The sequence below is a fragment of the Ptychodera flava genome, chromosome 12, assembly GCF_041260155.1.
Source record: "Ptychodera flava strain L36383 chromosome 12, AS_Pfla_20210202, whole genome shotgun sequence".
Lineage (NCBI taxonomy): Eukaryota > Metazoa > Hemichordata > Enteropneusta > Ptychoderidae > Ptychodera > Ptychodera flava.
The window spans coordinates 28,921,059-28,948,674 of NC_091939.1; the positions used below are offsets into that span (position 1 = coordinate 28,921,059).

The 27,616-nt window shown below is 38.2% G+C and overlaps 1 protein-coding gene across 1 annotated transcript; it reads right to left on the reverse strand.

Moving 5' to 3' along the window:
• Nucleotides 1–1,302: 1,302 nt before the first annotated feature.
• Nucleotides 1,303–27,384, reverse strand: LOC139146254 (uncharacterized). Its single transcript, XM_070717660.1, has 36 exons — nt 27,282–27,384; nt 26,893–27,005; nt 26,177–26,333; nt 25,582–25,652; nt 24,550–24,707; nt 24,061–24,277; nt 23,538–23,768; nt 22,419–22,625; nt 21,083–21,391; nt 20,394–20,517; nt 19,730–19,901; nt 19,272–19,366; nt 18,206–18,385; nt 17,770–17,950; nt 17,282–17,448; nt 16,897–17,070; nt 16,511–16,702; nt 15,115–15,294; nt 14,252–14,490; nt 13,284–13,408; nt 12,741–12,909; nt 12,438–12,600; nt 12,022–12,187; nt 11,482–11,753; nt 11,137–11,351; nt 10,786–10,995; nt 10,374–10,620; nt 9,976–10,185; nt 9,785–9,878; nt 9,308–9,571; nt 8,265–8,401; nt 6,348–6,608; nt 5,660–5,904; nt 2,114–2,362; nt 1,786–1,989; nt 1,303–1,482 (listed from the first exon to the last, which is right to left on the reverse strand). Exons 1-36 carry the CDS (start codon nt 27,382–27,384, stop codon nt 1,303–1,305), a joined length of 6,681 nt encoding a protein of 2,226 aa, XP_070573761.1.
• Between the last annotated feature and the right edge of the window lie 232 nt (nt 27,385–27,616).

A 27,616-nucleotide genomic window follows, 5' to 3' on the forward strand; every position in this document is an offset into this window, starting at 1 on the left:
CAGCACTTTGAAAAAATGTTACATTTTTATGGTTTCATCGTTCATGATTCGAAACAGAAAGGGAAACATTACCCCTACCCCTTATGTTACACACGGATATGTGGCATACCGCGTAATAAGAAAACAAGCTCATGCACCCACTAAATCTCAAGAAACATACTTTTAATCTTGTTTTTCTTGTTATTGCACTGAGTTCTTCCAAAAAATATATAAATACCTTATGAAAATTGTTTGGAGGAACGGGAACTTAATTATTGGGTGTGAAATTTAGCAAATTTTACGATTTACGGCCAATGGCCGATATAAAGTCTAATCGACGTTCGAATATTAATTAATCCCTATTAAGTTATATATCAATGAAAAGGCCATGATCTTGGCTTTCTAAAAATGTAACGTTTATAGTATTTTATTGTTTCTGTTTCCGTCGAGCGGTAGATACGTGACCCCTACCCCATTGTTGAAATCCAAGATGGCGGCCAAGATGGCGGCAAAGATGGCGCCAAATGAACCCCATGGGACACGATTTGATTTTGGGAACATCAAAATTCATTAAATATAGACCCTAAGGATTACAAAAATGTAGGTTAAAAAAATACATCCATGGGGTGCATGGGAACCCTACCTTCCGACCCGACTATATACAATACATTGTCTCATTTTGCCAGACAATTTGACGTCTTCAAGAAACATGGACATTTGTCCCTGATATGTTTCTACCTATTGTTAGCTGCTAGGAGTTGCCTATTTTAAAAAAAATATGTGCGATGATGAAGTAAATAAAACGTTAACCTTTTTAAGTCACATAAAACGTTAACCTTTTCAAGTGTCCTGTGACGCAATGCACATGCTTTCATGAAGCAAGTGTATAAACTCAGCCACGGCTAAGGTAACAGACAAATTCATGTACCTGACTAGGTCTGAACAAAATTGTATCATCGTGACCTATGCCCCAGACCTCTTGACTGTTGACAGTGTGCCATCCATTATTTGCAGTGAATGAATCACTTGAGAATTCTCTACTAGGACAGGATCTTCCCTCGGAGGTTGGTAAATGCAAGAAGACACCTGTGGGCAAGTAACATGCAGCATGCGTTGAGCCTAGTACGTTGGTATACATGTATGTTGAATGTTTTTCTTCACCTTTCTACATTTATGTTGAGAGCAATAAAATGCAATAGGAAGATTGGCCAAGCTATACATTTTACGTAAACTGATTAATAGAAATGCAAGTCCATATCACGTTCTCTGATGACCTTTGTACTTGCATAATAATAAAAGTTTCAATAATAATGTTACAATCTATCAACCTTCGAGGACAGTCGTTACACTTTGGTAGTCGACATCCACTTTGAAGTCACCGCCATCTTTTATCAGCCCTGCTACAGGTTCTCTCAGATCTACGAAGACTGGTCTTGAAACTAATGTAGTGGATAAACCAGCTTTGTTGGTAGCACGCAGATGCACGTAATACGGTTGGTTTACCTGTAAAGTGGAAATCAAACGTTGAAATTGTGAAGGCAAAGTGTTCGCTCATTCAAATTTCAGGCCAAAGGCCAATGTAACGCACTCAGATAAGAGCCATCGTGAAACGAAATATTAGAGCGGAAATGTGCTACCATTTCACATATTTAAGAGGAGACACTTCCTTGTTTGCATGACCTAAATGTCATGAATAAATCTTGAGATACTGTGAATGTGTAACATGTCGTTAATAGTGTTAAAGGAACTTTTACTAATGGCGTGACGTGCTCGGATAGCAATAGCATTTTGTGCCATGCATTTTACCTTCAATGTTAAATCTAAAAACGTATACTCGGTATCATTAGCAAAGACTTCGATGAAATCTTGAAGAATCTGTGGTTGGACGTTTCCAACACACGTCATTCCGTCGTAGAGGGCCACTGCATAGGTATCAATGTCACTTTCATCATCGTAGAAGTCTCTCCATGTAACTGTTAGAATATCTTCACGGTCAGTATACATTACCGCCTGTAGCAAAAAATTGCATAGGAATCTATTTTAATCTTTTGCTTCACAATAACCACATTGAATTAGAAAAAAAGATCGCAATCAAAACGAGAAGATAAAACTAACGAACGAATAAACAATTTACCTCATCTCCAAATGCTCCTATTTGTACACTGCCTTCGATAGGCGGGGTCAAATCTACAGTGAAATCTTCAACAGACAGGGAGCACTGGCCAGATTCATCAGTAGCCATGACAACGACAGAGTATGTGTCTTTGTGATTTAGGTGCAAACCTGTCACCTCAACCATAGTATCCTTACCAACGTTAGTCCATGGATAAACATCAAACTCTGATTCGTATGGCGTCTTCTTGAGACTTGCGTCAAAATTTTGCTGTAACGAATAAGGTTTTCATCCAAAAAATCTCAAAAACCCAGACGAAAGGCTATTATATATTGCGCTCCATAAAAAGAATAAAGTAGAAGAGGCAAAGATATGATTTCTAATTTAAAGGTACAGGAGTTAGAAAATCAGTTATTAAGTAACTTCTTCCAAGATATATGAACAAGGAACAGGCCTATAGGTACTGCTAATTTTTATCTTTCACGTGGAATTCGCAAGGTGACCCCATCTCACCACTGTTGATTATTCTTGCTTTGGAAATTTTCTCGTCTCTCTTCGTTACGATAAGGACATTAAAGATTAGTTTAGATAAGGTAGACCTAAAAACATGTTATGCAGATGATCTAACATTATAAACGGAGCATTTCCGTTAGAAAAATGGCGGAAACGTAATGATAAACCCTTTCATAAGACATTATCAACAGGACTCAAAAGTTGTGAGCACTTTTATTTCGTTTGATAAGAAAACAGCAACTCAATTTATCTGGTTAAATCTATGGAAGGTTTACAGAGCCAGTTTTGCAGCCAGGACGCGCTCTTGCGACAATGTGGCCGAAATCGAACCCGTTGTTCCGCATCTTCACATTCTGCGGGTCACCTCGGGTGCACTCATGAGCCGACTCTGTTGGGTATAGTCTGCAAGTAATATCTGATACTGACGAAGACCTTTGTTTTGCATGATTATTTCTAGGCTTATATTTTCGTATTTCGGAGCTGTGATAAGAAGTAATTAAAATGCTGCACTTGTATTATATAACTTGCTTGTAGTCCGACTGAGCTATGTGATTGGCGGCAGATATGGTATGCTATACCAGAGACCCTCATGAGAAAAACGAGTGTTCTCGAGGGTCTATGCTGCTATAATTACTTGCCTGAAATTCAAGCATAGTTAGGCTGTCCGGTAGCTTGTTACAAAATTATACAGAATTTGACTATTTGTAACAACCGATGCATGTTGGCCCAAAAATGTGTAAAATGTCTCCCCCCCCAAAAAAAATAAATAAATAAACGGTAGTGGGACAGTATGTCCCTTGGTTTAAAATTTCTGGCTGCACTGTAGAGCTGTTTGACTATCGGAAGGAGAGAAATCTTACACCACCGTGGCTGGGGAAAGTCTGAATTGTTAAACCTGTCGGTATTTCTCGTTTCCTCTATATCCTCATCCTTGTTCAACCTCATTTTGACTGTCTTAAACAAATTTATTCTTGTTTTTCATTTTATAGAATGGTCCTAATAGCCTTGTAAAACAGCAATTGATAGGAGAAATCAAGGTGGTTTGGGAATGCCTCACATTTTTGCAGTTTACAAAGCTCAGAGGGTACCGGCACTAGCCACATTCATTTAAACTACTTACATAACTATAATGGTTTTGATTTAGGTGATTTTGAAACTTAAAGTTGATACTCGGTATTTACCTATTCAATGTTTAACCAATCGTCGTGTACAATTGTACGCTACATGTATTATGACATCCAAGTACAGACTTTCGTGATTGTGTCCCTCGAAGCATAGACAGTAGTTTCTCTACTGTTTATGCTTGAAGGGGTCGCGTAGCTATGCTATTGTATTTGGCGCATGTCTGAGATGCATGTTGCTGTGATGTATGCTCCCTCAGTCATCAACCCAAGACATTCAACACGGAATTCGAAAGTACCACTGCAGAAACAAAACCACGCGCGCAAACTCGAATAGAAATAAGTGTATTTTAATACATGTTACACGTGTTTGTTTGTACCACTATCACGAGATTTTTCATTCGGGAGTAGCAAAGATGAGTTGACGGGAACTTCCCGTCATTGTGATAGTTGAGCAAGCGTTAAATAGGCTCAAGAGTGCCTTACGTAACGCATGGTCGGTGAACAAGTTCCTTCATCGTGAACCGGTAGGTAATGATTATTACAGTTTCAGCTGATGCGCTTTCTGAATAAGATGCCATGCCCATATCGGACTAAGGATTTTAAATTCGAGTCACGTGGTACAATCTCCTAGCAATATCGAGTACCCTTCATTTACATTTATCAAAGGCCAATGTGCAGGCAATTTGTCTCTTTTAGCTATTAAAAAGTAATTTAGGCCTGTAAAAGTTTACACAATTCTTACCAGTGAAAAACACGTTATATTCTTCATAAAATTGCCGTTTTGAGTAACACCCCAAGTGTAAAACAGTACTGGCTCTTTAAATGCAAACTTACTCCACGACAAAGAAATGGTATCCGAAGACGACACATATCTGTTGATGTAAAAAACAAGTAATGAAATATTTCCTCTAAAAGTATCAAATGACAGACAAATCAAATGTTCTTTATTCGTTACTCCTATATTAAGGCGAAATCAATGGTATAACTAACTGTTAAGGTAGTATTGGAATCAACAATTGCAGATTTGTTCAAATTTTTTCCCAATGAACTTGAAATTTTAAATGTTTGCTGTCAAACTCAGGAATACAAATCACGAGTCAATGATTTAGGTACAAAAGAAACAAATTACTTTAAATTTTAAATTTTAAATTCAAAATTCATCCCTGTGTTAGTTCTATTGAGAAATAAAATTTTCGATGTTCACAAAAAATATTTATTACAAGAGCTTGAAAATGAGTCTACAAAAGAGGTAGTCCAAAGTAGTATTGCGGTAGTCCAAAGTAGTATTGCAAAGGTATGAGAGTCAAAATATCACCCGAGACACACTCGTATTTATGTAGCACTAACTAACGTACGGTTTGCTTTACTCTAGGTAAGAAAAAACAAACAAAAATAAATAAATACAACAATTTCCCGAAAAAAAAAACAAACCTCAAAAGAACAATCCTTCATTTTGCTAGAAAATCACGTAATGAATATACTGTGAATTGCTTTGGAGCATTGGCATTAGACGAACTAGACACATAGTCTAAATCGAGGTGTTGTCAACACTGTCAGGTGTAATTATCAGTTAAGAAGTAATTCCTGTCGATCACAGAGAAATCAACTCTGCCAAAGTTGAAAAATTGCCCAGCAGGAGGTCAGATGTAGTCAAACAACTACACCTGAAAGCAAGTGATATGACTTGACAGTGCTGTGACGTGCGTGGTGGTTTTGTTTTGACTGCGTCTGACCTCCTGCTAGACAATGTTTCAACTTTTGCAGAGTTGATCCATTTATGATCGACTCATATTATCGCTTAACTGATAATTGCACCTGAAGGTGTTGGCAGCACCTCGATTTAGACAATATGTCTAGTTCGTCTAATGCCAATGCTTCAAAGCAATTCACAGCATTACCTTTGCATCGAAACTTCTCCCTGTGACAGTACTTGACCGCCATAGCCAACCCGGATACCGTTGGTGGTGGTCTCGGCCATGGCCGTTGATATGCTGTACGCCCTAATGGTGACGTAGTAGACTTGAGTGCGTGGAACAAGCTGAAGATCGCTGAATGTGTGGGTTGTGTTACATCCAACATCTACGAAGGGATGAAGATCATCTCTGGTGCTTGCGTATCGGCTGTCCGTTCCTATGGCTACTTCATAGTGGTCGATTATTTGACCGAATACTGGCTCTGCAGTAATCAAATAATGAAGTCGTCAACATTTGGAATGCAACTTTTGGTGTCGTCTGACACAAAATAAGACTAAATTAAATTTAAACCAAGTTAATATTTAAAGGGGCGATAGGCGCTTCAAGTACATCGTCTCCTTATTCCTGTTCCTAAAGTATGCAAATTTCGAGACATGAGCTTTGGAAGCACAAAGTTTTGTTTAAAATATGCAATCTTTGTGTTAACAGATGGATGATAGTCTTGACAAAAATTCTGTCGTCAACATTAATATTGGTCATTACTATTGAGGTTATATGGGAAAGTCTAACAGGAGACATGTTTCTCTGATTTCTAAGTAGAACAAGAAATAGTGTTTTACGACCAGGTGAAAAGGTAAAATTCGTGAAAAGGTTAAACTAATGGAGCTGTAATTAGAAAACTTTATCAACAGTTGCCATAGTTACCTCTCTGATCGATTGAATCTATTCCACAGGCAACACCGAACGAATCCCAGTTTGCTGACAAAGACGTTATAGACTCCTGGAAATTCAAGTCGAATCCATCGATGGGACCATCTCGGATATTCCCTGGTTGAAGAGGTTCCAGCTGTACTGTAATGCCGTTAGATCGTAGAATTTCTGAGAACCCGAGTTCGTTGGTCGCTTTCACTACTGTGTAGTACGATTCCCCATCTTTTAAGTCTAGGCCGTCATTCATTCCGAATTCTGCGGAGAATATCGAGTAAAATTAACACAATTGGAACTAATGTGGGGTAATTCGATCGTGAAGCAATGTCGGTTTAATCTGCAAATGTAACCTCATCTACTTTTCTTTTTTTAAGTTACACACTTGTTTTATGAGTAATTTGTAATAGTCACGCCAGCGGCTGACAGACTTCGCATGCGCAGATTCATAATATACTATTCGAGTAACTGGAATTGTGGCACAAGACCACTACTTAATTTCCCATAGGCCACCAATGTACCGTTGAGCTCAATTTTCCTATTTTAAAACATTCAGCGGCACGAATCCTCTTAACAGGTTTTAGGTCAATTTCAGTTTGACTACTGATGAATTTTTCGTGTGAGCAAGTCCACGGAAATGTTGATATACCGATGAAAATAGCGCTCTCAGTGGTGTTGTTGATAAAATTAAGGCTTATTTTTATGATTTCTATGGGCCCAAGAACTCCTCATATTACCGCCGAATGCTTTAGCCATTCACAACAGTCTGCATTTTGATTCAGGCAGAAAAATATCTTATCAAAAATACTTGACATTGAAGTTCAAACTAAACAAGCATCCATGCAGGTATCAAAACTTCAAGGTCAGCACTACTTTTCTTTCGAACTATCTTCGTTGGTAACGCACCTGGAAGTGAATTAGTGGTCTTGTGCCTCCCACCCGGCTTTCATGGGCGCCGCCATGTTTTTTTGAGTGCTCGTAAATAAGCAAATACGAATCGTGCAAAGTATTATATCATAACATTCCAGAAATAAAATATGTCTCTTTAATTAAGCAGTAAGTATTATTATCCACCTTGTTACTGATACAAAATATCGTTACTATCACGCCTAAAAATAGGAAAAGAGAGAAAACTGTCGTGCATATAAACGAGGGCATACGCAAAGAATGCTGGGATTGAATTTTAGAAAAGCGCCCGCTGTATCAATAACTAGATGCAAACATTTCCAGTTTTAGGACGGTACGCTAGTTTTCAGGTTGCAAGTCGAAGTTGCAGGGCAGTGCAGTTACTATTGCGACGAAGATGGCACAATATATCCCTTGTTAAACACAATAGGTAGTTCTCATGTTAAAAATTGCCAAATTTTGTCCAATAGTTTTACACATTGAACAGAAAATATACGTGTAGGGCCTGACATCGTGTACGTTAACTGTTTTCATCAGAGGGTAAACTGGGCATAGTTGCCGTACAAATATATATATAGCAAATAACAATTCATTCGATTTTATCCCGTATTACTAATCATGAATCAGTACTAAAAATATTTCTAATCTAAACCCCTCGCGCGACACCAAGGGCTGAGCCCTATATAATATTATTGCAACATTCATTTGTAGGGCACCTCAAACTTTTGAGAAATGTGAAAAAAATATGAAGATCCAATTATCCTAAGTTAGTTATAATCGTGTTAATTCGAAAAACTTGTTAATGGCATTACGGACGGAGCCGATCGAGAAACGAAAACAAAGCAAAAGAAAACAAATGAAAACAAAGAAACTCTTCAAAGTTGAGGATACACAGATCTTACTTGCAGCGTCTTATGGTATCTCTACTTATTTTCTTATAATGACTGTCGTTTCGCCTATTGAATACACTAGAAGATTAAGAGGTGATAGATGTCACCTAATATTACATACCGTCACTTGTAGTCGTAAAGTTCTGCATCAGCATTCCATCAAATCTATATATCGCCCATTCATATTTTGTTTTCTTGCAGGGGTCACCTTCAAAGCTCCACTTGGCATGCAAGACGTCATTATTGTCTTGATAGTCCCTGGAAATAAAGAAGGTACATGAAAGAGACAGCAAAAGTAGGTAGTAAGCTAAATGTGATAAAAACAGTATATATCCTTAATCCAACAATGCATATTTCAAGGGAAAATGTTAACTGCATCTGTCACATGGATGTTAAACAACAACCATGTCTTTTCCTGTTTCTGGAGGAGGGGATGACAATTAAAACACGATGTGACCGGTTTCGTCGAGAGTTTAGCGCAGCAATGGAGGATTTGAAATCCCAAAGTGAAAGACCCTCAAGGCCGTACACTAATATACGACTTTATGACCTCTATTTACTGTACAGCTACACGTACATGCGTTAGTATTATATTCGCATGACATCAAACAATGTACAGATTAATGTTTACATGCAAGAAAACTTGCTGCAGTATTCGTAGTAAAACCTGATTATTACCGTCAGTTGAAAGAATACAATATTCATCTGTGTTATCACAGCTGTACCACAACTTACTTGCACCAGAGTGTTTATCACTGCTGTACAAATATCAAAACAGCATGCCATAACCTTATAAGAACCATGATGTGCTATGAGTAGCAAGGGAAACCAATGGCATCATCGTAGGAACTTAGTAAATATCAATACGCCAAACTTCAAACGTCGAATGTCTAATTTGGTATCACTTTTTGTTTTTTCTGATAATTACATATGTATATAATGATATAATCCCATGACGTGCACTGTATTCTGTTGTCGCCCACGCGTTAGACACTCGGGATGGCAACAGAGTACCGTGCAGATACTATTACAAATATCCCGACTGTAACGGCGCCCTTGCACTGTTTCGCCATAATGGTGTTCTCTCATATTATGCTATGATGCATAATCAGTGTAATATCTGTAACGCTCATACCACACGATCACACAGGCATATAAACTTACAAGTCTTCGTCTGCACTGCCATCCCAAACATGGCTTCCAGGAAGCGGTGGCAATCCAGAACTTACTCTACTGATGTACACACCATTTGACACAGCTGTGGTGTGAAGTCCGGCTTGGTTGTAACCTCTGACAGCAACGAACACCTGTCTGACGTCATACAGATTGATTCCACGAATCAGTGTGAACAGACCTTTAGAGGTATCGACGTCCGTGAAATCCAGTATTTGCGTACTGCCAGGACTTGGTCCAACGGCAACTTGGTATCTGTGGTAACGTACAAGAAACACTTCTTATTATGCCGTCGAGTAGCTGAAGAATGCCTAAGTGACAAAAGTATATTGTACTATGATACGAATCGACACATTCCCTCCGCAATGTACTCGGTCAAACGGGAGTTGTGATATATGGTTTTGAAAGAAATTTCGCTCAAGGGAATATTCATTTATAGTTTAATTAGAAAAAGAAATAATTCATTACCTTGTGATTGAGCTATCAGGGTCTGAAAAAGGTTCCCAAGCAACAAATATTCTATCGACAGACTTCTGACATACAGCATCGACTTCCATACAGCCTGGTTGACCAAAATCGAAAATTACAGTGTTAGTTACAGTGTGTTAATTTAATTTCAAGGAATAACATACATATGTTGTAACCACTTCAAAACTTACTGTCAAAATTACCGCATCCTTGAATGTCACTACCATCACCATTGCTGTGACCATCATAATTGATTTCATCGACGTCATTCAGTTCGACAACTATGCCTGCCACTGGTGGCGTGTCGTCCACAAATATGGCTTCTGAATAGCCGTACGTTTCATCGCCAAGGTAATTGACCGCAACCACTGTGGCAAAGTATTTTCCAGTTTCAAATGGCCCTAGTAAATGACAAAAAGGTCTGCATCAATAGGAGCATGCATGAATACTTATGATTTGTTTTCTTTCGGGGTAAAGCATGTGCTATTTACACTACTACATACATTTGGCTGTCTTTTATATTACACTGTCAAAATGGACTTTTCTGTTAGGGCTACTATAACCAAAGTTTGCTAAACTCATTACTCACCTTTCACCCTGTATTCATGATGCGACGACCTAACCATTGTAAAAGGACAGATAGAATCATCCCCTTCTGACAAACCGAAAGCAAATCTATAATTGCTTATTCCACTCTCTTTGTCGTAGAAATTTATCCAGGTGCAAACTACATCATCTGTTGTTCTGATGGATGATTGACAGTCGATAATTCCCGCTACAGGTGGTGAATGGTCGATGGTGACGCCTACAGCATACTTTTCGGACTTCAGGCCAACCTGACGTAAGGAAAAGAATGTAATTTGATATCCTAAAGTAAACGCCTATTACTTTCTTCTTTCATGGTATGGACAAAAAGTTTCCTAAAAGCGAAATCAAGCAAACAGTGTCTCACAGGAGGGACAAGTTGACAAACAGACGGATATAATCTGTATAAAAGGTACCTTGTTGGTTGACCGCAGTGTCAGTGTGTTTGGCAAACTGTGCGTGTTGGGCGTTACCAGAGTATTGATTATGTAATCCTGTTCTGTAGTATCCGTGCAGTTGAAAATGTCAGAGAAACCGGGAACAGTTCCATAACAGAATTCCGTGATGAGGATGGCGCTGTCATCTTCTGTAATTTCCCACGATGACGTAATAAACTGTGCTGATTTCTGTGAGGTAAATATTAAAATGAATATCAATGCTACCAAGACTTCGCCGCAATGCAAGAATCTGGCAATTCATATCAAAAGTGAACGATGTCGGGATTTCGCAATATAACTTAGCATGGAAATGTGTCAGCAGTTACGTGCCTGAAATCGACTGCTTTCCTCGTTGGCAATTGCGCTGTCATTACTTTGTTGGCTCTGGTCAACTGAAATGTGCGGTGGCGTTGTATCGACCGTAAAGCCGTCCGAACTTGCATCCAACACGTTTCCTACACCCGTGTACGCCCTCACAGTTGTGTAGTACCGCTGACTTTGATCCAGTGGTACGAGGCTTTGAGCCTTACCAGATCCGCCCAGACCTGTTGAGGAAAGATTGAGCATATCATTTCAATGGTGGACGGAGATATTTCAATCACTTGAGACTGATAAGCAATCCAATGAATCTTTGACAACCGAAAGAAATTCAGGATGGCAATTTGTATCTCATACCGTCGCCTTTGATTTGAATTTCCTCGTTCTTTATAATACCATCACTAATGAACGGTTGGACTTCATCAGACCTCGGACTTGTTCCAATCGCCCACTCGTAGTGGACGATTCCGTGTTGCTCGCTCTCGAACCCACTGAATTGAGCAGTGACTGTCCCGGTTTCTCGCTGGTAGTCCACATCCACATGCATGACCTTGGTCTCATCGATGACGTCATCATTAGGGCCATCAGTAACCATGCCAACTTTGTCGGCAGACACAACTTTAATACCTCTGTGAGGGAACGTGAAAACACGTCCAATTATAATTACTATACAAGTAAAATATATCGGTTCTTTCAGGGAAACATGCTTCAATCCAGGGAAAAATTATCTGATAGCGATAACGGCTGTAATTGAGTCACGTGACAACATCATATGTCCAGAAGGAACTTAGGATTTGGTCAAAGGCCTTGATTTTATAAACAACATAACTGAATCTTTAAAATTGCCTTCCGTTTGAACGCTGACCTGATAAAGTCATTATTAATTGGATATTGTACCTCGAAATCAAAGTATCGGACATCATTCCCGCGCCGTTTTCTGCCTTTATCGACACGAAGTACACCGGATGATCGCTGTGTGCGTCATACTTTTCCAATGTCAAATCACTAAGGTAACCGCCTTTGGACGTGCCGATGTTGCTCATCTCCTTAACGTCTGCACCGCCTGTAGAAGACATAAACGTTAAATAAGTAAAAAATTCATTTTCACTTGACAGGATAAGGGTCTTTTCATAATGCACGTCAATCCTCAATGAACAATATAACCTAGCTGTCATATCATATCTTTAAAATAGCAGACAGCTTTTCTTTGCCAGTGAGTAGTTTACTTCATTACAACATGACAATTTCTTTCCCCTATCATGTTTAAACATTCGTGGCCATCCCACTGTAACAGTATATTGGTGAAAAGATACCTTGATATGTGCCAATGGAGATCCAATAGGCTGCTACGTCACTTTCAAAGTCTATGGCTTCCCAGTATCCCCTGATACCCTCCGTGTCTGACTGGATGATATAGCCATCAAATATTTCTTCTTCTTCACCTGCTGTGAGTACGCCAATCTTTAGTTTCAGCATCTGTAGAAAGGAAAAAGTAGGTGTGGAAACACGCTAGTAAATGTCAGTTATGACTAAATCCACGAATAGGGTCTGTATTTATGATTGGATTTTATTAAAAAAATGCATGTATGTCTGGACTGTCGGAACGTGTCACTTACACGTGGTGGCGTTGAATCAACGATGACGCCATCCGTGTCCTGAACGTTACCAATGCCGGCACCGTTGACGGCAGATACCCGAACACTGTAGTGCCCACCATTGATCATGTGCAATACTGGCGGCGACTGCCAGGACGTAGCGGTACCATCAACAATAACTTGAGCCGAGCTGTTATAGTGAAAACGAAATTATTGTTTGAGCTAATTGGTGCATAGATCTGATAGTTACACAAGGATCATTATTGTTATTAAACATAGCTACATGTAGGTATACATAAAAGTTTACGGAAGCCCGTAGGAGAGATTTTATAAAGCAAATGACAACATATATGTCCCCTACGCAAGTGTTGACTTTCCTGCTTTTTCATCAAGCGATGAGCAGCCGACATGGCCGCTAGGATTTTATCATACTCATCTAAGACTTAAAAGTATTTCTGGAGCATTTTCACAATGTTTGAAACATTTTCAAAGGGAAAAAAATGAACTCTTCTTCAATTTCAAATTGGTAACGATTAGTAATGCAGATATAATTATCATATTTACCCATCACTCGGATAAAACTGTTTCCGTTTGCCTCCGTATGTCTGATACACGGTGACCTTGTAATGGTCCAAGCCAGATTCAGGGTCTTCAAATTCCCAGTTTACGCCAACCTGAGATGTGCTTGACTGCAATTTACAGAAAATAATCGACGGTATACGGTTCGATGTGTGCAATTAATGTATTGGCGATAATCGGATGTGCTCATAGCTTGTCCGACATACTAACATTTGTAAACAAGTCCGCCTTCTGTCATCATTTGGCAGAACGCACTGAAATTATACGGTAGCAGTGTACAAGGCTGTTCAAGAAAGTTGCTCACAAATTATTTCCTGACAATGTGCGGGCAGGCTGGCAAGGAATGAAGAGATAGAATTGTTTTCTAATTAGCGGGTTTGAAAATCCCTACCTTCATTTGACGGACAACACAAAACAAAAGAGTCCAACGGATGAAAAGGGAGTATGATTAAGTCGCTCTGGTATTGCCAATATCGCAAATACTACGATTTGATTGGTCGAGAAGAAATGACCGTGCTATATTCGCAATAGCACAGTTGGAACAGGCACAAGCTTTCAGCCAGACAGAAATTCCCTTTTAGACGTCAATTCAACAGCACAAACCACCTCACCAACGGTGTTATCCCACTCGATTTTGACCAGCTCACTCAATATATGCACTCGCTACCGATCGTGAACATATGTGAACTGGTCAAAATCTCGTGGTGTACAGTCGCTGGGTGCGGTATATTATGTAAAAATGCCACTTGTTACTACTTCCCGAGGCTCTACTTGCGCCCTCACAATGAGGAATCATCACGAGTATGTATTGATAATACTGAGTGTATTTTATTATGACAGTGAAGAGCATAGCGTGTACTGAACGAATTGATAATAGTCTTTACGGGCACTGGTACATTATGAAAATCCTATACTGTGATTTCATTTGTTCCTGGCGGCATGACTTAACTTACTATGAATTTTTCGTCAACTTTTGAGATGATACCATCGCCTAGAAAGATGAATTCGGGTTCCGTTAAGTCAACTGTGTAACCGTCTGAATAAATCCTAGTTGGAGAACGGGCCTTATTCACTGCCTCGATTTCGGTGTACACGTAGTCGCCATGGTGAAGATGGAAATGGTGCCATTTGATTGATCTAGTGACTGCAGGGAGGGACTCTTTGTCATGGATGCTTTGTGGAACTTGTGAACCTGTTGAATTGAATAAGGCATACTTTTAGACTAATTGGCGGCATTGCATATATTTTGACAATGGTGAATCCCTACAAAGAATAAGTATCACTGGACAAAATGCTTGATATACCACAAATATACACATTTACTGGTTCTGTACATTTGTCAAATACGTTAAGTATACACGTACGTTTACTAATAAAATGCACAATTACAGTGTTCTTTTGGTCTGCATTACGTATAGTCTTGTTCTACATAGATATATGCTATGAATATCAACGAATGGACATGTTCCATATACAAAGATATATACGTTACGCATACCACTAATGTTGTGTGCCACATACGTTAATGTACGTAAATATTCTAAGACTCTTTAACGTTTCCTTGCCACTTTTACAAATTATCTAGGTTTTCCTTTACTTACTGTATCGGTTACTTGCAGATGTAAATTTTACAGTGTAGTTTCATTCATGTGCCGCATTGGTTATTCCATGGCGTTGCTTAACAATCCAAGTTAAATTGTTGTGGTGACATTCTGCATGAGTGATGAATCGTTTGCATTTTATATTTTTTGCCATCGACATGAATAGCACGAATTTATGACATATCATACATGACAGTTAGGCGTCTATACTGTACCTTCTGATGGATTTGTTTTCCAAATGCTGATGACGTAATTATCGATTCCAGATTCAGGGTCAGAGAAATCATCCCAATTGGCAGATACAGTTGACGCTAGAGGTGAGTAGATCATATCTTTCTCGGTGTCTTCTCCATCCTTGATCCATCCTGCTTCAGGAGGCGTTTCGTCATACAACACTGTGAAAAATAACATTTGGTTGAAAACTTTACTTTGATCTCGGTGAATGATCTTCTGTTTTGTAAGTTGACATTTTTTAGAAGTCTTTGGATTTATAAAATATAACGACACAGGCTAAGCACACCTAAACCATGTGTCAAAGGTGGAATCATTGTGTCATTGTATGCCTTATTAAAAATGAATTTGTTGTCATGTTTCTATTATTCTGTCTTGCTAGTTTTGATTTTCTCCCAAGTTCCATGTCTGCGGACACATCACGAGCATATACGAAGCGATATCGACCAACCTTCGTGTAATACCCCTTTATCATACATGCATATTTTGGTCATGCCCATTTATCTGGCGTTTTTCCGAAATCAGAGGCGAAATCGACAGAAATCGACTTTGCAAGCTCCTCGCTGTACTCATAGAAGTTGGTTGCTAGGGAATGATGGCAACCTGTATCACATCACTTGTTAAAATTTTTCCGCTATTGGGTAATAATAAGTTGTTGACACACGTTTTCACAATTTGAAGAATGTTGATATTTATGTTCAAACCACGGTAGGTGTAAAATATAGTCTTTACATAGTGTGTAGAATGAATTTTTTTTGTTGTTGTGAAAAATAAATTCAGCCTTTCACGAGAGTTGTGAGGCCCCCCAAAAATCAAATATAATTCGATCTCTCGCCAGTATTCAAGACAGCGTTGGATCGACGTGTAGCAAACAGAAGGAGCAGCTCTATGGAATATATGAATGTCATGTGGATCTAGTAGTTAGTCAGTTCATCTCCAAAAATTCTACATGTCCCTAGACGTCCCATATACTGAATTTACCATTTTATTTAGAAAGGAATTTGTGAATGGATGAGGGGGAAAATGAAGTCAGTACAGCGTTGACGTCGTAACTCGTCCATTGTAATGTTCACATTTTGCAATACCAATAAAATATTTCAAAGGTATTTACACTGCCTGCTCGTATATTTTCAAGCCTCATCTTGAACCACTATATCTATAATATCGCTGTGTTTTGCAGTGCATCTTTTGTTTCTTAGCTTACGTATTTTAGTTGGTGTACTCTAATTTATTACATATTATGTCCTTCACACTGCATATATGTAATTCTAGCCTTCCAAAAACAAATCTATTTTCTCGTTTTATTGCGCTTTCATAATGTATTTTAGTACAGTTCTTGACTATTGATGAAAACAGCATATTCCAAAAAAGAAAACATACCACCGTCCGTTGTTACATTTGTCCACAGGTTTTTATGGCCTGCATTGAAGGCGACTATGGTAGAATAATATGTAGTGTTGTGTTCAAGGTCAACATCCGCGCTACAGCTTCTGTACTCAAAGTGACTCAGTTCAATTGGCGAGACAGTATCATTGCTTCCGGCCGTAGTTCCAGCATACCACACATATTTTTCTGAAAAGGAACACCGTGTGGTATCGATACATCAACATCAGTGAGTGCTTTGTTTTGTTTTGCTTTCATAACGTGTGAATCATGCTAAATTACTTTTCAAGAGATTTTCAGAATGGAAATATGAATATAGTCAAACCATTTCAAAGCTACTATAACGCAGTCCAGTTAAATCCTCGATATATAAAATCTGATACCTATTCCACTGTCTTCGTCATAAAATCCACTCCAGCTGACGCACAGCTTGTCTGAGAAAGATTGAAAGTCTATGTCGTGGTCGATAACAGTTCCATCAAATACCTGTCCAGCGATTGGCGGGCTTCTATCAACGATAATTGGTGAAGGTGCATGGCCTGCTGTAGTGAGTTCAACTGAGAGAGGAAAAAGATTAACGAAGGTCAGTTCACATTGAACTTAAGAGCGATAGTTATATCCCTAGAGTCATCAATTTCCCTTGGTGACCAAGTGATGTTATTTAGCCATCAAACAATTCACGTAGCACATGATCCACAGTTAAATATTGATATAAGAATTTACTATATGTTGAAAAAGTTTACCGTATTGCTTAAGTCTCAGTCTTACCGTGGTTCATTGCCCTTACTTTCACCCAAGCTGGTACACCGTCAGGAACACAGAATGGCTTGGCTATGTGTGTAATATTGGCTTCCCTTTCCCAGTCCAGGAGATAAATGTCCCTTGGACTTTTACCGAGACCAAAACTGATTTCTTTGATGAGGGACAAGTCATCGCTGAAAATGTAAAACCGTTGAAAGTTAATTAAGGCGTAACGGTTTGTCCTAAAAGCCAAAAGAACAACCTATTGTTAATGTTATCATCAAGGGCACTTCTGTCTGTTAATATCAGCTGCCAGAATATGTGAAATCCGACACACCAGGTCATTAAAGAACACGCTAAACCATCGGAAACCAATCAATCAGTTCTGCATGAATGTCTAGACAAAATTTGCAGGGCAACATACTTAAAACCACAATCTTGGATTGGAATACATATGAATTAACTGAATGAATATGAATCACTGGTTAAAAAATTGAATTTCATTAGCTTTTTACCTTAAGTTGTACATAGCCGTAATGACGCAATCTTCTTCATCGTAACCAAGGATAGCAATGTCATGGACTATTGGTGGTGTTCTGTCAATTATGTAGGGCATTGAGTGACACACGGTAGTTGCCATTGGACCTCCGAAGTCAACCTTATTAATAGCTCTTACGGTGATATGGTAAGGCCCATCTGGGGAAAATTGTCGTTGTAACTGGTTTACAAGAATAACTTAAGATAAAAGTATAACTCAAAGAGAAACTGAATCGTATCTCAGTCTGATAGAAAAATAATAATTATGTCCTATAATAAATTGTTTAGATGCCATCCAAAGCGTCGGAAGTGAGGTGACGAATCTAATTCTTAATGAAGTCTAGTGAAATTTGCACTGGCACAGTATAATGTATGCAGTTAACAACATTGAAAAGAACAATAAACGAGTATCACCTTCGAGCTCAGGTTCATCGAACTCATTTGCCAATCCTATGTGTGTCCATTCACTTTCATCGAAGAAATGGGAATGAGGGTCTTTGTGTGGATGGACGTCTTCAAGACAAGCCTCACTGCCTATAGTCCACGTATAACCATAGATACCCGTCTCGTCATCATGGTACCCGTCCCAGTTTGCTACAAAGTAATGACAATACAAGACTTTTGTAATTTAAATTTGACGATCAAGAGATCTAATGTACTTATATGCCATCCAAGGTTGATTCAGGTGTCAATCACTATTGTACAATAATTAAGCAATAAAGCACACCCAGTGACGGTATACCACGAGATTTGACCAGTTCACGACATATATGCACGAGCGATAGCGAATGCATATACGAAGTGAACTGGTCAAAATCGAGTGGTATACCGTACCTTGGTGTGATTTATTGCTATTATATCATGACAGTATATTGAAATTCTGGCGTGGAACATCAAAACGGAGGTTTGTTCAAGCTGAGAGCTCGCGCGTATGCCAGCCGTGGTATATCGCCGATATACCACGGTTCTTTTCGCGTCTCGACCAATCAGATCGCTGTATTTGCGCCATCAATATACTGGTATGATATAATAATAATTACTACGTTCGTACTTCAGACGGTCTAGGTCGTCTCAGAGTCGGCCCTGTGTTTCGTGTGTGAGCGCTAAGCTTACGTCGACCATGGATCGGCCCTTAGCCGGCCTAATTTATGTCGAACATTAGGGTTGGATTCAATACAAATTCGAGACGGAACAAACGGGTATGTATGGAAGGTCTTTTGTGACCAGAGACCAAGTTGACGCCCCTAATAGTTGGCCTCGAGCGAGGCTGATAGGCGACAGAGAGGTAGGAAATTCTGAGGAATCAAATAGAGTATGAACGCGGAACAGTTTGGTTTGTCTCATCAAACCTTTGCGCACGTAGAGGCGGCAAGCTAGCAAATTTTAAGCATAATTTTGAAACAAAAAGAAATTGAAATTTGTTAAGGTTTAACATAGATAACTAATGCTTAAGCAACTGAAGTATAAGAATTAACAAAACCTGATATATATCTGTTTGCCCTGGTATATTTGAGATCAAAGGATGGTTTGTGCCCATTGAAGACTGTCTTTGACCCTGGCCCGTCGATGATAAATCTAAAAGACATGAAATGAATAGTAAATAACGTGTCAAAGCAAATAATAAGATCAGTATACACAAAATGGTCACAAATATAAAACTTCTCCAAAACAAAGTTTGTTCCTAATGTTATGGGAAGAGAGGCACATAAGTAGGTCTCATCCTTTTACAAGATATCCCTGTGGTTCCAGTTAATTGAAACAAAAAAAAGAAACGAATGTTGTGGTGAGTCAAACTGAGTTGCACATGGGTGCTGAAATTACAATGCATAAATCTTTTGCATTTGCTTCTCATTATCCTGTCTCTCAACGTTGAGATTTTTATAGTTCATGCATTTTTTGCCAGAGTGCTCCTGAATCATACCATCAGGGCACCCATACCTGTGGTTTTTCAGTTGCGTCGTGTAAACACATCTGAACTCCCATTCATCCGGCACGTAATCAACACAGTGTTCGTAAGATACTTTGTCCATGGCTTCATTTTCAATATGACCGGGCTCTGGAGGACTAAAGTCCGCTATGACTGGCTTGGATGAAATGATGTTATCATATCCTTTTGGGATAAAATGACATATGACTCAGTGTTAAAACCTAATACCAGACTTTGAAAAATCATTACATTTTACCTGTGAGCTGTACGGTTTCACGTTTCAAGATACTATACTTTCCTTTGCACGTACTTTGCTTTTGCAACTTTGTAGCTGCAAATGCAAGAATTTTATCTTTGTGCTCTATGTAATATGCTTTGAATCGATGCTAACATTTCTCATCATTCTTGCAGCTTTTCAATACAAATATACATGTGGAAACACAGCTTAAAATGGAGAAGAAGCAAATAATAATAGAACAGTATTTACATACAGATTTATCAAGTTAAATTGGTCTCAAGTTATTCGGGTTAGCTTATTCTCTAAGTGTTTAATAGATCCATGTGATTGACTATGTCATCACACTTATACCAGGGTACCTAACCTGAATTCATAACGCAAACAGTGCAAATTTTTTTCTACCATACACTCATCTTGAATTCCAGTGCCAATCTTACCGAGAGCGTTTACAGCATGAATGTTGATGTAGTGAACATCTCGGTGACGGAGGTCCAGGTCGTTGTGGTTCAGTTGCAATAACCGACCAACACCAAGTTTTTCATAATAGTGAAATCGGCCTGACTGTAAAACACAGATGAATAATGCAAATGAACATACAGTCATTGCGCGTGTCAGACTGGTCACACTACTGTACTTAAGCTCTACATTCGCCTTGTAATATTCGATAACTCATGTGTTTCCAGAGCCAAAATTCTGTGCACTGTGTAAGTGATAAAATGTCTCCTGCATGTTATAGTTTTGTGTAGGTAGGACGTACGAAAGGCCATGATAACAATGGTATCATTTTCTCTGAAATTCTGAAACATCAAATAAGCGAATACTTAACGATAGCATTTAGTGAATTAGTAAGGTTTATGAAAATATTCACTTAATAATCAGATGTATTTGGATAACTTTAAGGTGGAATGAATGAGAGATATATTTCGCATTTTCAAGGTCTTGCAGAGTCATTGTATAAATTCAGTGATTGGGAATAAATGTGCAGTTCAAGACATAGAAATATCCCTAATTGCCTGAAGAAATACGTCTGTGAATTTTCGATTATTATTTTGAGTTACGCATAAAATACGTATTTTGATGAATTTATGTCAATACGTATGATAATATGTTGACAAGTGTAACTTACTTCATGAAGGTCAATTTCAAGTCCCTCTATGCCCGGTAGCAGCTCGCATCTACCACTGGTTCCGAAATCATAGTTGAAGCTCAGACATTTATTGGATGGAACTCGAAGGCAATGTGCTGCGCAGTCGGATTTCCTGCCGTAAGAAGCTACCTCGAGAGGTGAAAGCCCAAGACGACCAAGTCTGTCTTTTGTAAATCTACTGAGGGGATCACTCTGGCTTTCCACTGATTCAGTCATTGCATTTGTGGTGACATCATTCCAGGGTATAATTTGATCAGAAAATATACCATATCCAAAACCGATCCCTTCCTGACGAAGGAAAGATATTTGGGAGAATGTACAGACCATTTCAACAGCATCAACAGTAGCAATTAGAAAAGGATAGTCCCAGAAACTTCTTTAGGTAACAACGATTGTTCAGTCTCTAATCCAGTTGCCGGAAGAATTAAACTATAACAAAAGGTATTCTCAAGTAACAGCTGTGTTCAATCTACATAACATATAACATCTTAATAAAATAATGATAAAAGGCATATACACATTGCGGCACCTGAGCGAGTTTCCAAAACAGCGCATGTACGAAGGAAAGGTGTACCCTGGAACACCCCTTTTCTATAGAACATGCTAATATCAATATAAGGTATGGATGCTTACATTGGTGATACTTGACGTATCCCACTACGCACTACGCACTATCTTTATACAATATTATATATATATATATATATATATATGTATGTATGTATGTATGTATGTATGTATGTATGTATGTATGTATGTATGTATGTATGTATGTATGTATGTAAAGCACGATGTAATAATATCTGTTACTTAAGTTTCATGCATCCTGCAATTTTCAGATACAGAAGTGAAAGGATGTTTATCTCTACACTCTCATTTATATGGTTTGGACCATCCTATTTCTAGATGTGTTAAATTTGAAAAGCCTATTATGTTTTTGTGGCTACATTTTAAAACCAACGATCACAGATGGAGATTTACTGGGAAATGACCCGTTTGGTTTGATAATGCTTTTCATTTCCGGATCCCCCACTGAAAACTTTTTGAACAATTTATAGAGATTTTGTTCCTCATGAAATCATCCTCCTGTTTATCACAATGCAAATCCATGGTACGTGAAGGTCGGAACACGAACAAGGAAAAGAACAGAAAACTAATAAATTGGAGACTTCAGTGTGGTTTGTTCAGTCTACTTTTCACTTCTCTTGTCTTTAGAAGTAAGACATTTAAAGGCAGGGGTGATTAAATGTGCAAATATATCATGCAGAGACACCATGAGAACGGATGTCATTTCATGTTATCTCGGCAGCCTTACCTTTTGACTGACCAATGGACTATCATCGTACACAACAGCAGAGGCTCTCAACACATCAGGTCTACTCGTCGAATAGAAATCCGGCGTGACTCTCCCTCCGGGCAAGGTGACGTCATAAGTTGGTAAAGAGCAAGTGGCCATGGCCATATTACCTGCTGAGTCGGTTGCCTTGACAGTGAAGTGTGTGACGACTCCCCCGGGCAACACCTTCCAAGGAAAGAGATAAATAGTAGATAAAACAGTAACATGTTAAAGAACGACATCACAACGATGTCTGCCAACCCCTTCCTAGAATAGATTTTGATATTCCAAAATTTTGTTTGTTTAATTTTGTGACAATACTTTTCGTTAGTTTTCGACAGCATTCTTTTGGTCGCTTTCCTATAATATTTGAAATACCGAATATTTCAGTCGTTAATGAAACTTTGCGGTGTATTCCATGCCTTTTTGTTGTTGTTGTTGTTGACAACTGAATTCAAGTCTAGATCAATAATGTAATTATCAGCACAACAAATGCAGTCAATACGCAATCAATGTTCACAAGGTGAGTACGAGGTATGCCAACACATTGTGTGAAGTACACCCTGAAGCTGTCAAGTTGTGTTCAAAAGTGTTATCTTAAATAGTTCGTACCTTAAGACACATTCCTCGTGCTTATAAGAATAATTTTGTAACACGATTGGAACTAATTTGTGATAATTGGATCTTTATGTTTTTCAAAATTCTCAAAAGCGTTAGGTGCCCTATAGCTGAAAGTTGCAATATTACAAATTACTCATAAAAAGAAGTGTGTAACTTAAAAAGAAAAGCAGATGAGGGAGGTTACATTATTTTGCAGATTATACTGACATAACCTCACTATCCAATTATTATTTAAATATAGTTCCAATTGTGTTTTGTCGATATGTCAAATGTTTTACTCATTTATAAAAACGTTCACAGACTTGCTGATATAGGAAAACAATACAACAAAAAATAAAGAGGACTCAGCTCTTTCTACCTCTGTAAAAAATCTGAATACCCTTGCAGTTTTCCAAGTTTATATGACACCTGAACCTCTGAGTTTTTTTCACCGGGCCACCAAGACCCTAATTACTGAACGCCACGCTGATATCTTACCTGTGCAATGACGACAGCCGGTCCTCCCATTGGCTGGTTGTTTACTAAATCGCACCCACTTTTGTAAGATCCCACACAGAAAGTCAAATCAACTTCGCTCTTTTCATCAGCCACTGCTATTGCCAGTTCAAATGCGGGATCCAAATGGTCTCTGCCGGGAACTTGTTTCACTACGCAGTCAGTCACGTGAGCCGGCGCGCGTTTTTTGCCATCTCCGGATAAAAATGTATCCTGTCGAATACACCATAAAGATCCAAATATAAATCACCATAGTTCGATGCCCGAGATCTTTGTTTCAGAGCCGTTCAAATCTCGGTTTGATTAGAAGAAATATTTTAAAACTTTGGCAAAATAAGGGATACCAACATTAAAGATTACTGCTAACGGGTGTCGGGAACATTATCACATATAGTAGGGCAGATAAACATGTGACAAAAGTTAGAGTTTTGACTTTCTGTTGATGAAAGACGAGATCACAGAAGGCACACCTTAGGTCATACATGTCTTTAAATGGAACACTTACTTTACCCCTTGCAACTGTAGTGAATGTCGGTGGACTTCTATCAGGATCCAAGTCTCCTCTATTGAAAATATTAGCTTCAATTTGTCGAGTCGTGTAACTCCACAACAATTTGTCAACAACAACCTTTTGTATTTTCTTGAATAAAAGATTTATATGAAAGATGACGAGGGCGCGCAGCTCCAGTTTCAAGGGAACCAAGACCAAATCCATTCTAGATCTGAAATGGTAATAGATATTGTCAAGTTAGCTTCAATGATTGCCTTCTACATTTACATATTTAGGTTTGCATTGATACAGTGTCATGTAAAATGTTTTCTTAATTTATCATTTTTCTCCTGGTCTTCATTATTTATATTAGGGATAGCACTTACAGAAAAAGCAAGAGAAAAAAAAAGAAGCACGTCATTTTTATAGCTACATAAAATGAGTCTGCGACATCAAACTTACGTTCTGAAGTAAAAGTCGATCTGTATTGAGAATTATACTTACTTAATATCGACTGGAAAATGATCAAATTGTAATTGGGCTTGCGTCGGCAGCTTCGTTGTCACGATATAACCTATAAGCTTCATTTCAATGGAGAAGAAGGGTATGCGCAGTCCAACTGAGCCCCATACAGAGGCACCAATTTGAGGTGTTACCTTCAACTAAATACAATAAGTGTACAGCATCAGTCCTTTGACACTTTAACAAGGACTTTCCCTAGTAGGTCATCCAGTGTATTTAATTCGGCCGATTCCAAGTAAATCAACCATTTTATTATCAATGTGGAAAAGGGGCATTTTTCGGGGATTATGTGAACAAAATTTGTAAAAACAAGAAAGATTCATATGAAGATGATAATGACTAAATTAATTTAAATGGATGACAAGGACTTGAAGGGTGCGAAACAAAAAACAGTTTGCTTTGTCTGTAGTCCACTGTCAATATCTCTCTTCGACAAATGATCACTGATGGCATCGGTGACATTGGGCCTTAGTTAGTGACCACTACCTATCTGACTTATAGATTGATATATGGCGGGTGCCCCATGTGGGGCAGGATGCGCTTACTATTTTTGAAACACCTGACATCACTTCTTTGTCTTCTTGCCAGAGGGCCATATATCTTTCTTTTATGAATATGACTTTTTTTGTGTACCGTCTATTTACTGTCTGTTCTGTGCTGTTTTTTGTCTATGTTTTCAACTATTTTCTTTCGAATTCTTTCCTACTGTCATTTGGTTATGGATTTGTATGATTGATTGCGATTATTTTGCAAACACTGTAATATCTCATTAATGATGAATAAGATAGAAACGCGACTATATCGTTGATTTCCTTACTCATAAAAAGTATATGAACTTCGTTGTCACTTCATGTCTCATTCAGATTGATAGGCATTCAATAGTTTTAATCAAAATGTACAAGATCCCAAGAAATGAACAAAATGAGTGTTGTTATATGATGTAAATAGCATGTAATCAAACGTAAGATATGCATATATTGCTATAGGTCGAGTGTTATATAAAATATGTCTTACTGTCAACGTCATGGACAACAGAGCCAGATCTGCAGTGACACTCACACCAAACGAACCACCAGCTCCAAAGCCTTGCAAGCAATGCAAAAGAATTCAACCATAATTAGTGAGAAACGGCATGATTTCATTTAACTTTGTATTACACAACATGGCATTTCAGTAGTTTAAAAAATGGCCAGGACGAGTTAATTTAAGTTGAACCGACAAATATATGTTCTCCAGAATCGTAACCTCTCATAAAAAAGTATCGGCTGTTGTACCAACGAACTCGATGCTAAGAAAATTGAGTTCTTCATGATGGTATTTGCACTATGTGGGGAATAAAACTAGTAAGTTACTGATGTACAAAATGGACAGATGAATGGACGGATGAATAGATGGATGACAGGTTGGACAAAGAATCATGCACCTATATATGTATATATACATTTATTTATTTACATCTAGTGTCTTTCTGTTTATCTATTTATCTGCCACCTATATCTGCACCTTCCTGTCTGCTAGTTTATCTGTCTGTAATATCAAACTTTTTGTCGACCAATCCGGTCATTAGTCGTTCTATCTATTATTGGATGGACAATAAACTTTTACTTACCAAACTTACACGGTACAGGTCCCAGTGCAAATACATACGAATACTCAAAGAATTTTATCTGATGACCGAAGCGAAAAGTTCCAGACAATTTGATATCAAAACTTTCGAATTCATTTTCATAGTCATTCAGGAGTTTCGTTGATATCAGGTCGATTACCTGCATACAAGTGAGAAATATCATTCAGATTATTACAGCTTTCATACCAGCCATTCCGATTTGTGTGAAGAATAACATTCATGAAAACGTGTAAAAACTCCGTCCAACGTTGAGGTAGTACAAACATTCGTTTACTGTAGGATAATAAACATCGGAAGCGCGAGATATATTTTATTTGTAAAATCGAAATATGATATCTCATTCCAACCAGTTTTTATACTAAAAGTGGTGAAATACGTTGATATCGGATTAAAATATGACAAAGGCGTACTTCTATTTAACGTATTGGTGCAGTTATTAATTGTCAAATGTTGCGACTGCAATCAAAGTGAAACACGCGAAGGAAGATAATTTGATAATATGCCAATCTACGCAGCATATATAAGTATTGCACTTTGTCTCTTCAATCACATAAACGAACACAGCTACAGGTTTTGGGTATTTACACGAAGGCCAGGAGGATATCATTCATTTTTCTTATATCTAGGATTATTTTGGTGGTAATTTACCAGTCTTCTGCTTATTCGTACAACAAGTCTAAAAATACAGTGAATTTTACCTTGCTAGTAACGATCGTTAGTATATTATTCATCAGTTTGGAAATTTCACTTTCATCGAAACCAAGTAAATCTACCAAGCGTTGGAAGTGCTCCAGAGTCATTCCAAGAACGTCTGTAAACAGGACATAGTTTATGTCATCTTAACGGGAAGAGATAAAATTTTATGAACCCAATGTGAATATCAAGACACCATTCTTCAAATTAAACGAATGCACATTGAGATATTCATATAATTGCGAATGTCTTGTCATGCTATTACTTTCAAACACAATTTACGTTGACTTACACACAAAAAAGGAGATAATTTCTATCATATTTTACCTCTTTGTAAGACAAGACGCGTTAAAGCGAAACATGGAACACACCCACACACACGAAAACATCTTACCAAACTCTGCTTCACCCGGTACTTGAATTTTCTCACACCCCTGTACTTCAAGTTCAAGGTCTTGAAATACTGAAACAGGCGTTAGGCAACTTTCTGCGATCATTGAGCACATCTTCAAATCTAGGCTAAACTGAAAGAACAATTACTGGTATAATAACCGAATATCCAAGGCAAATACAGTAAACGAAGCGGTGGCAATAAATATACATACTGACTTTTCCAAAATGCAGTCAACTCTTTGCAGACAAAATACATTTTCCTTTTCTATGAAACTTATTTTAATTTTAAATTATCAGTCCATCATTCAACGGGCGTCAGCCAAATTACAGGATGAG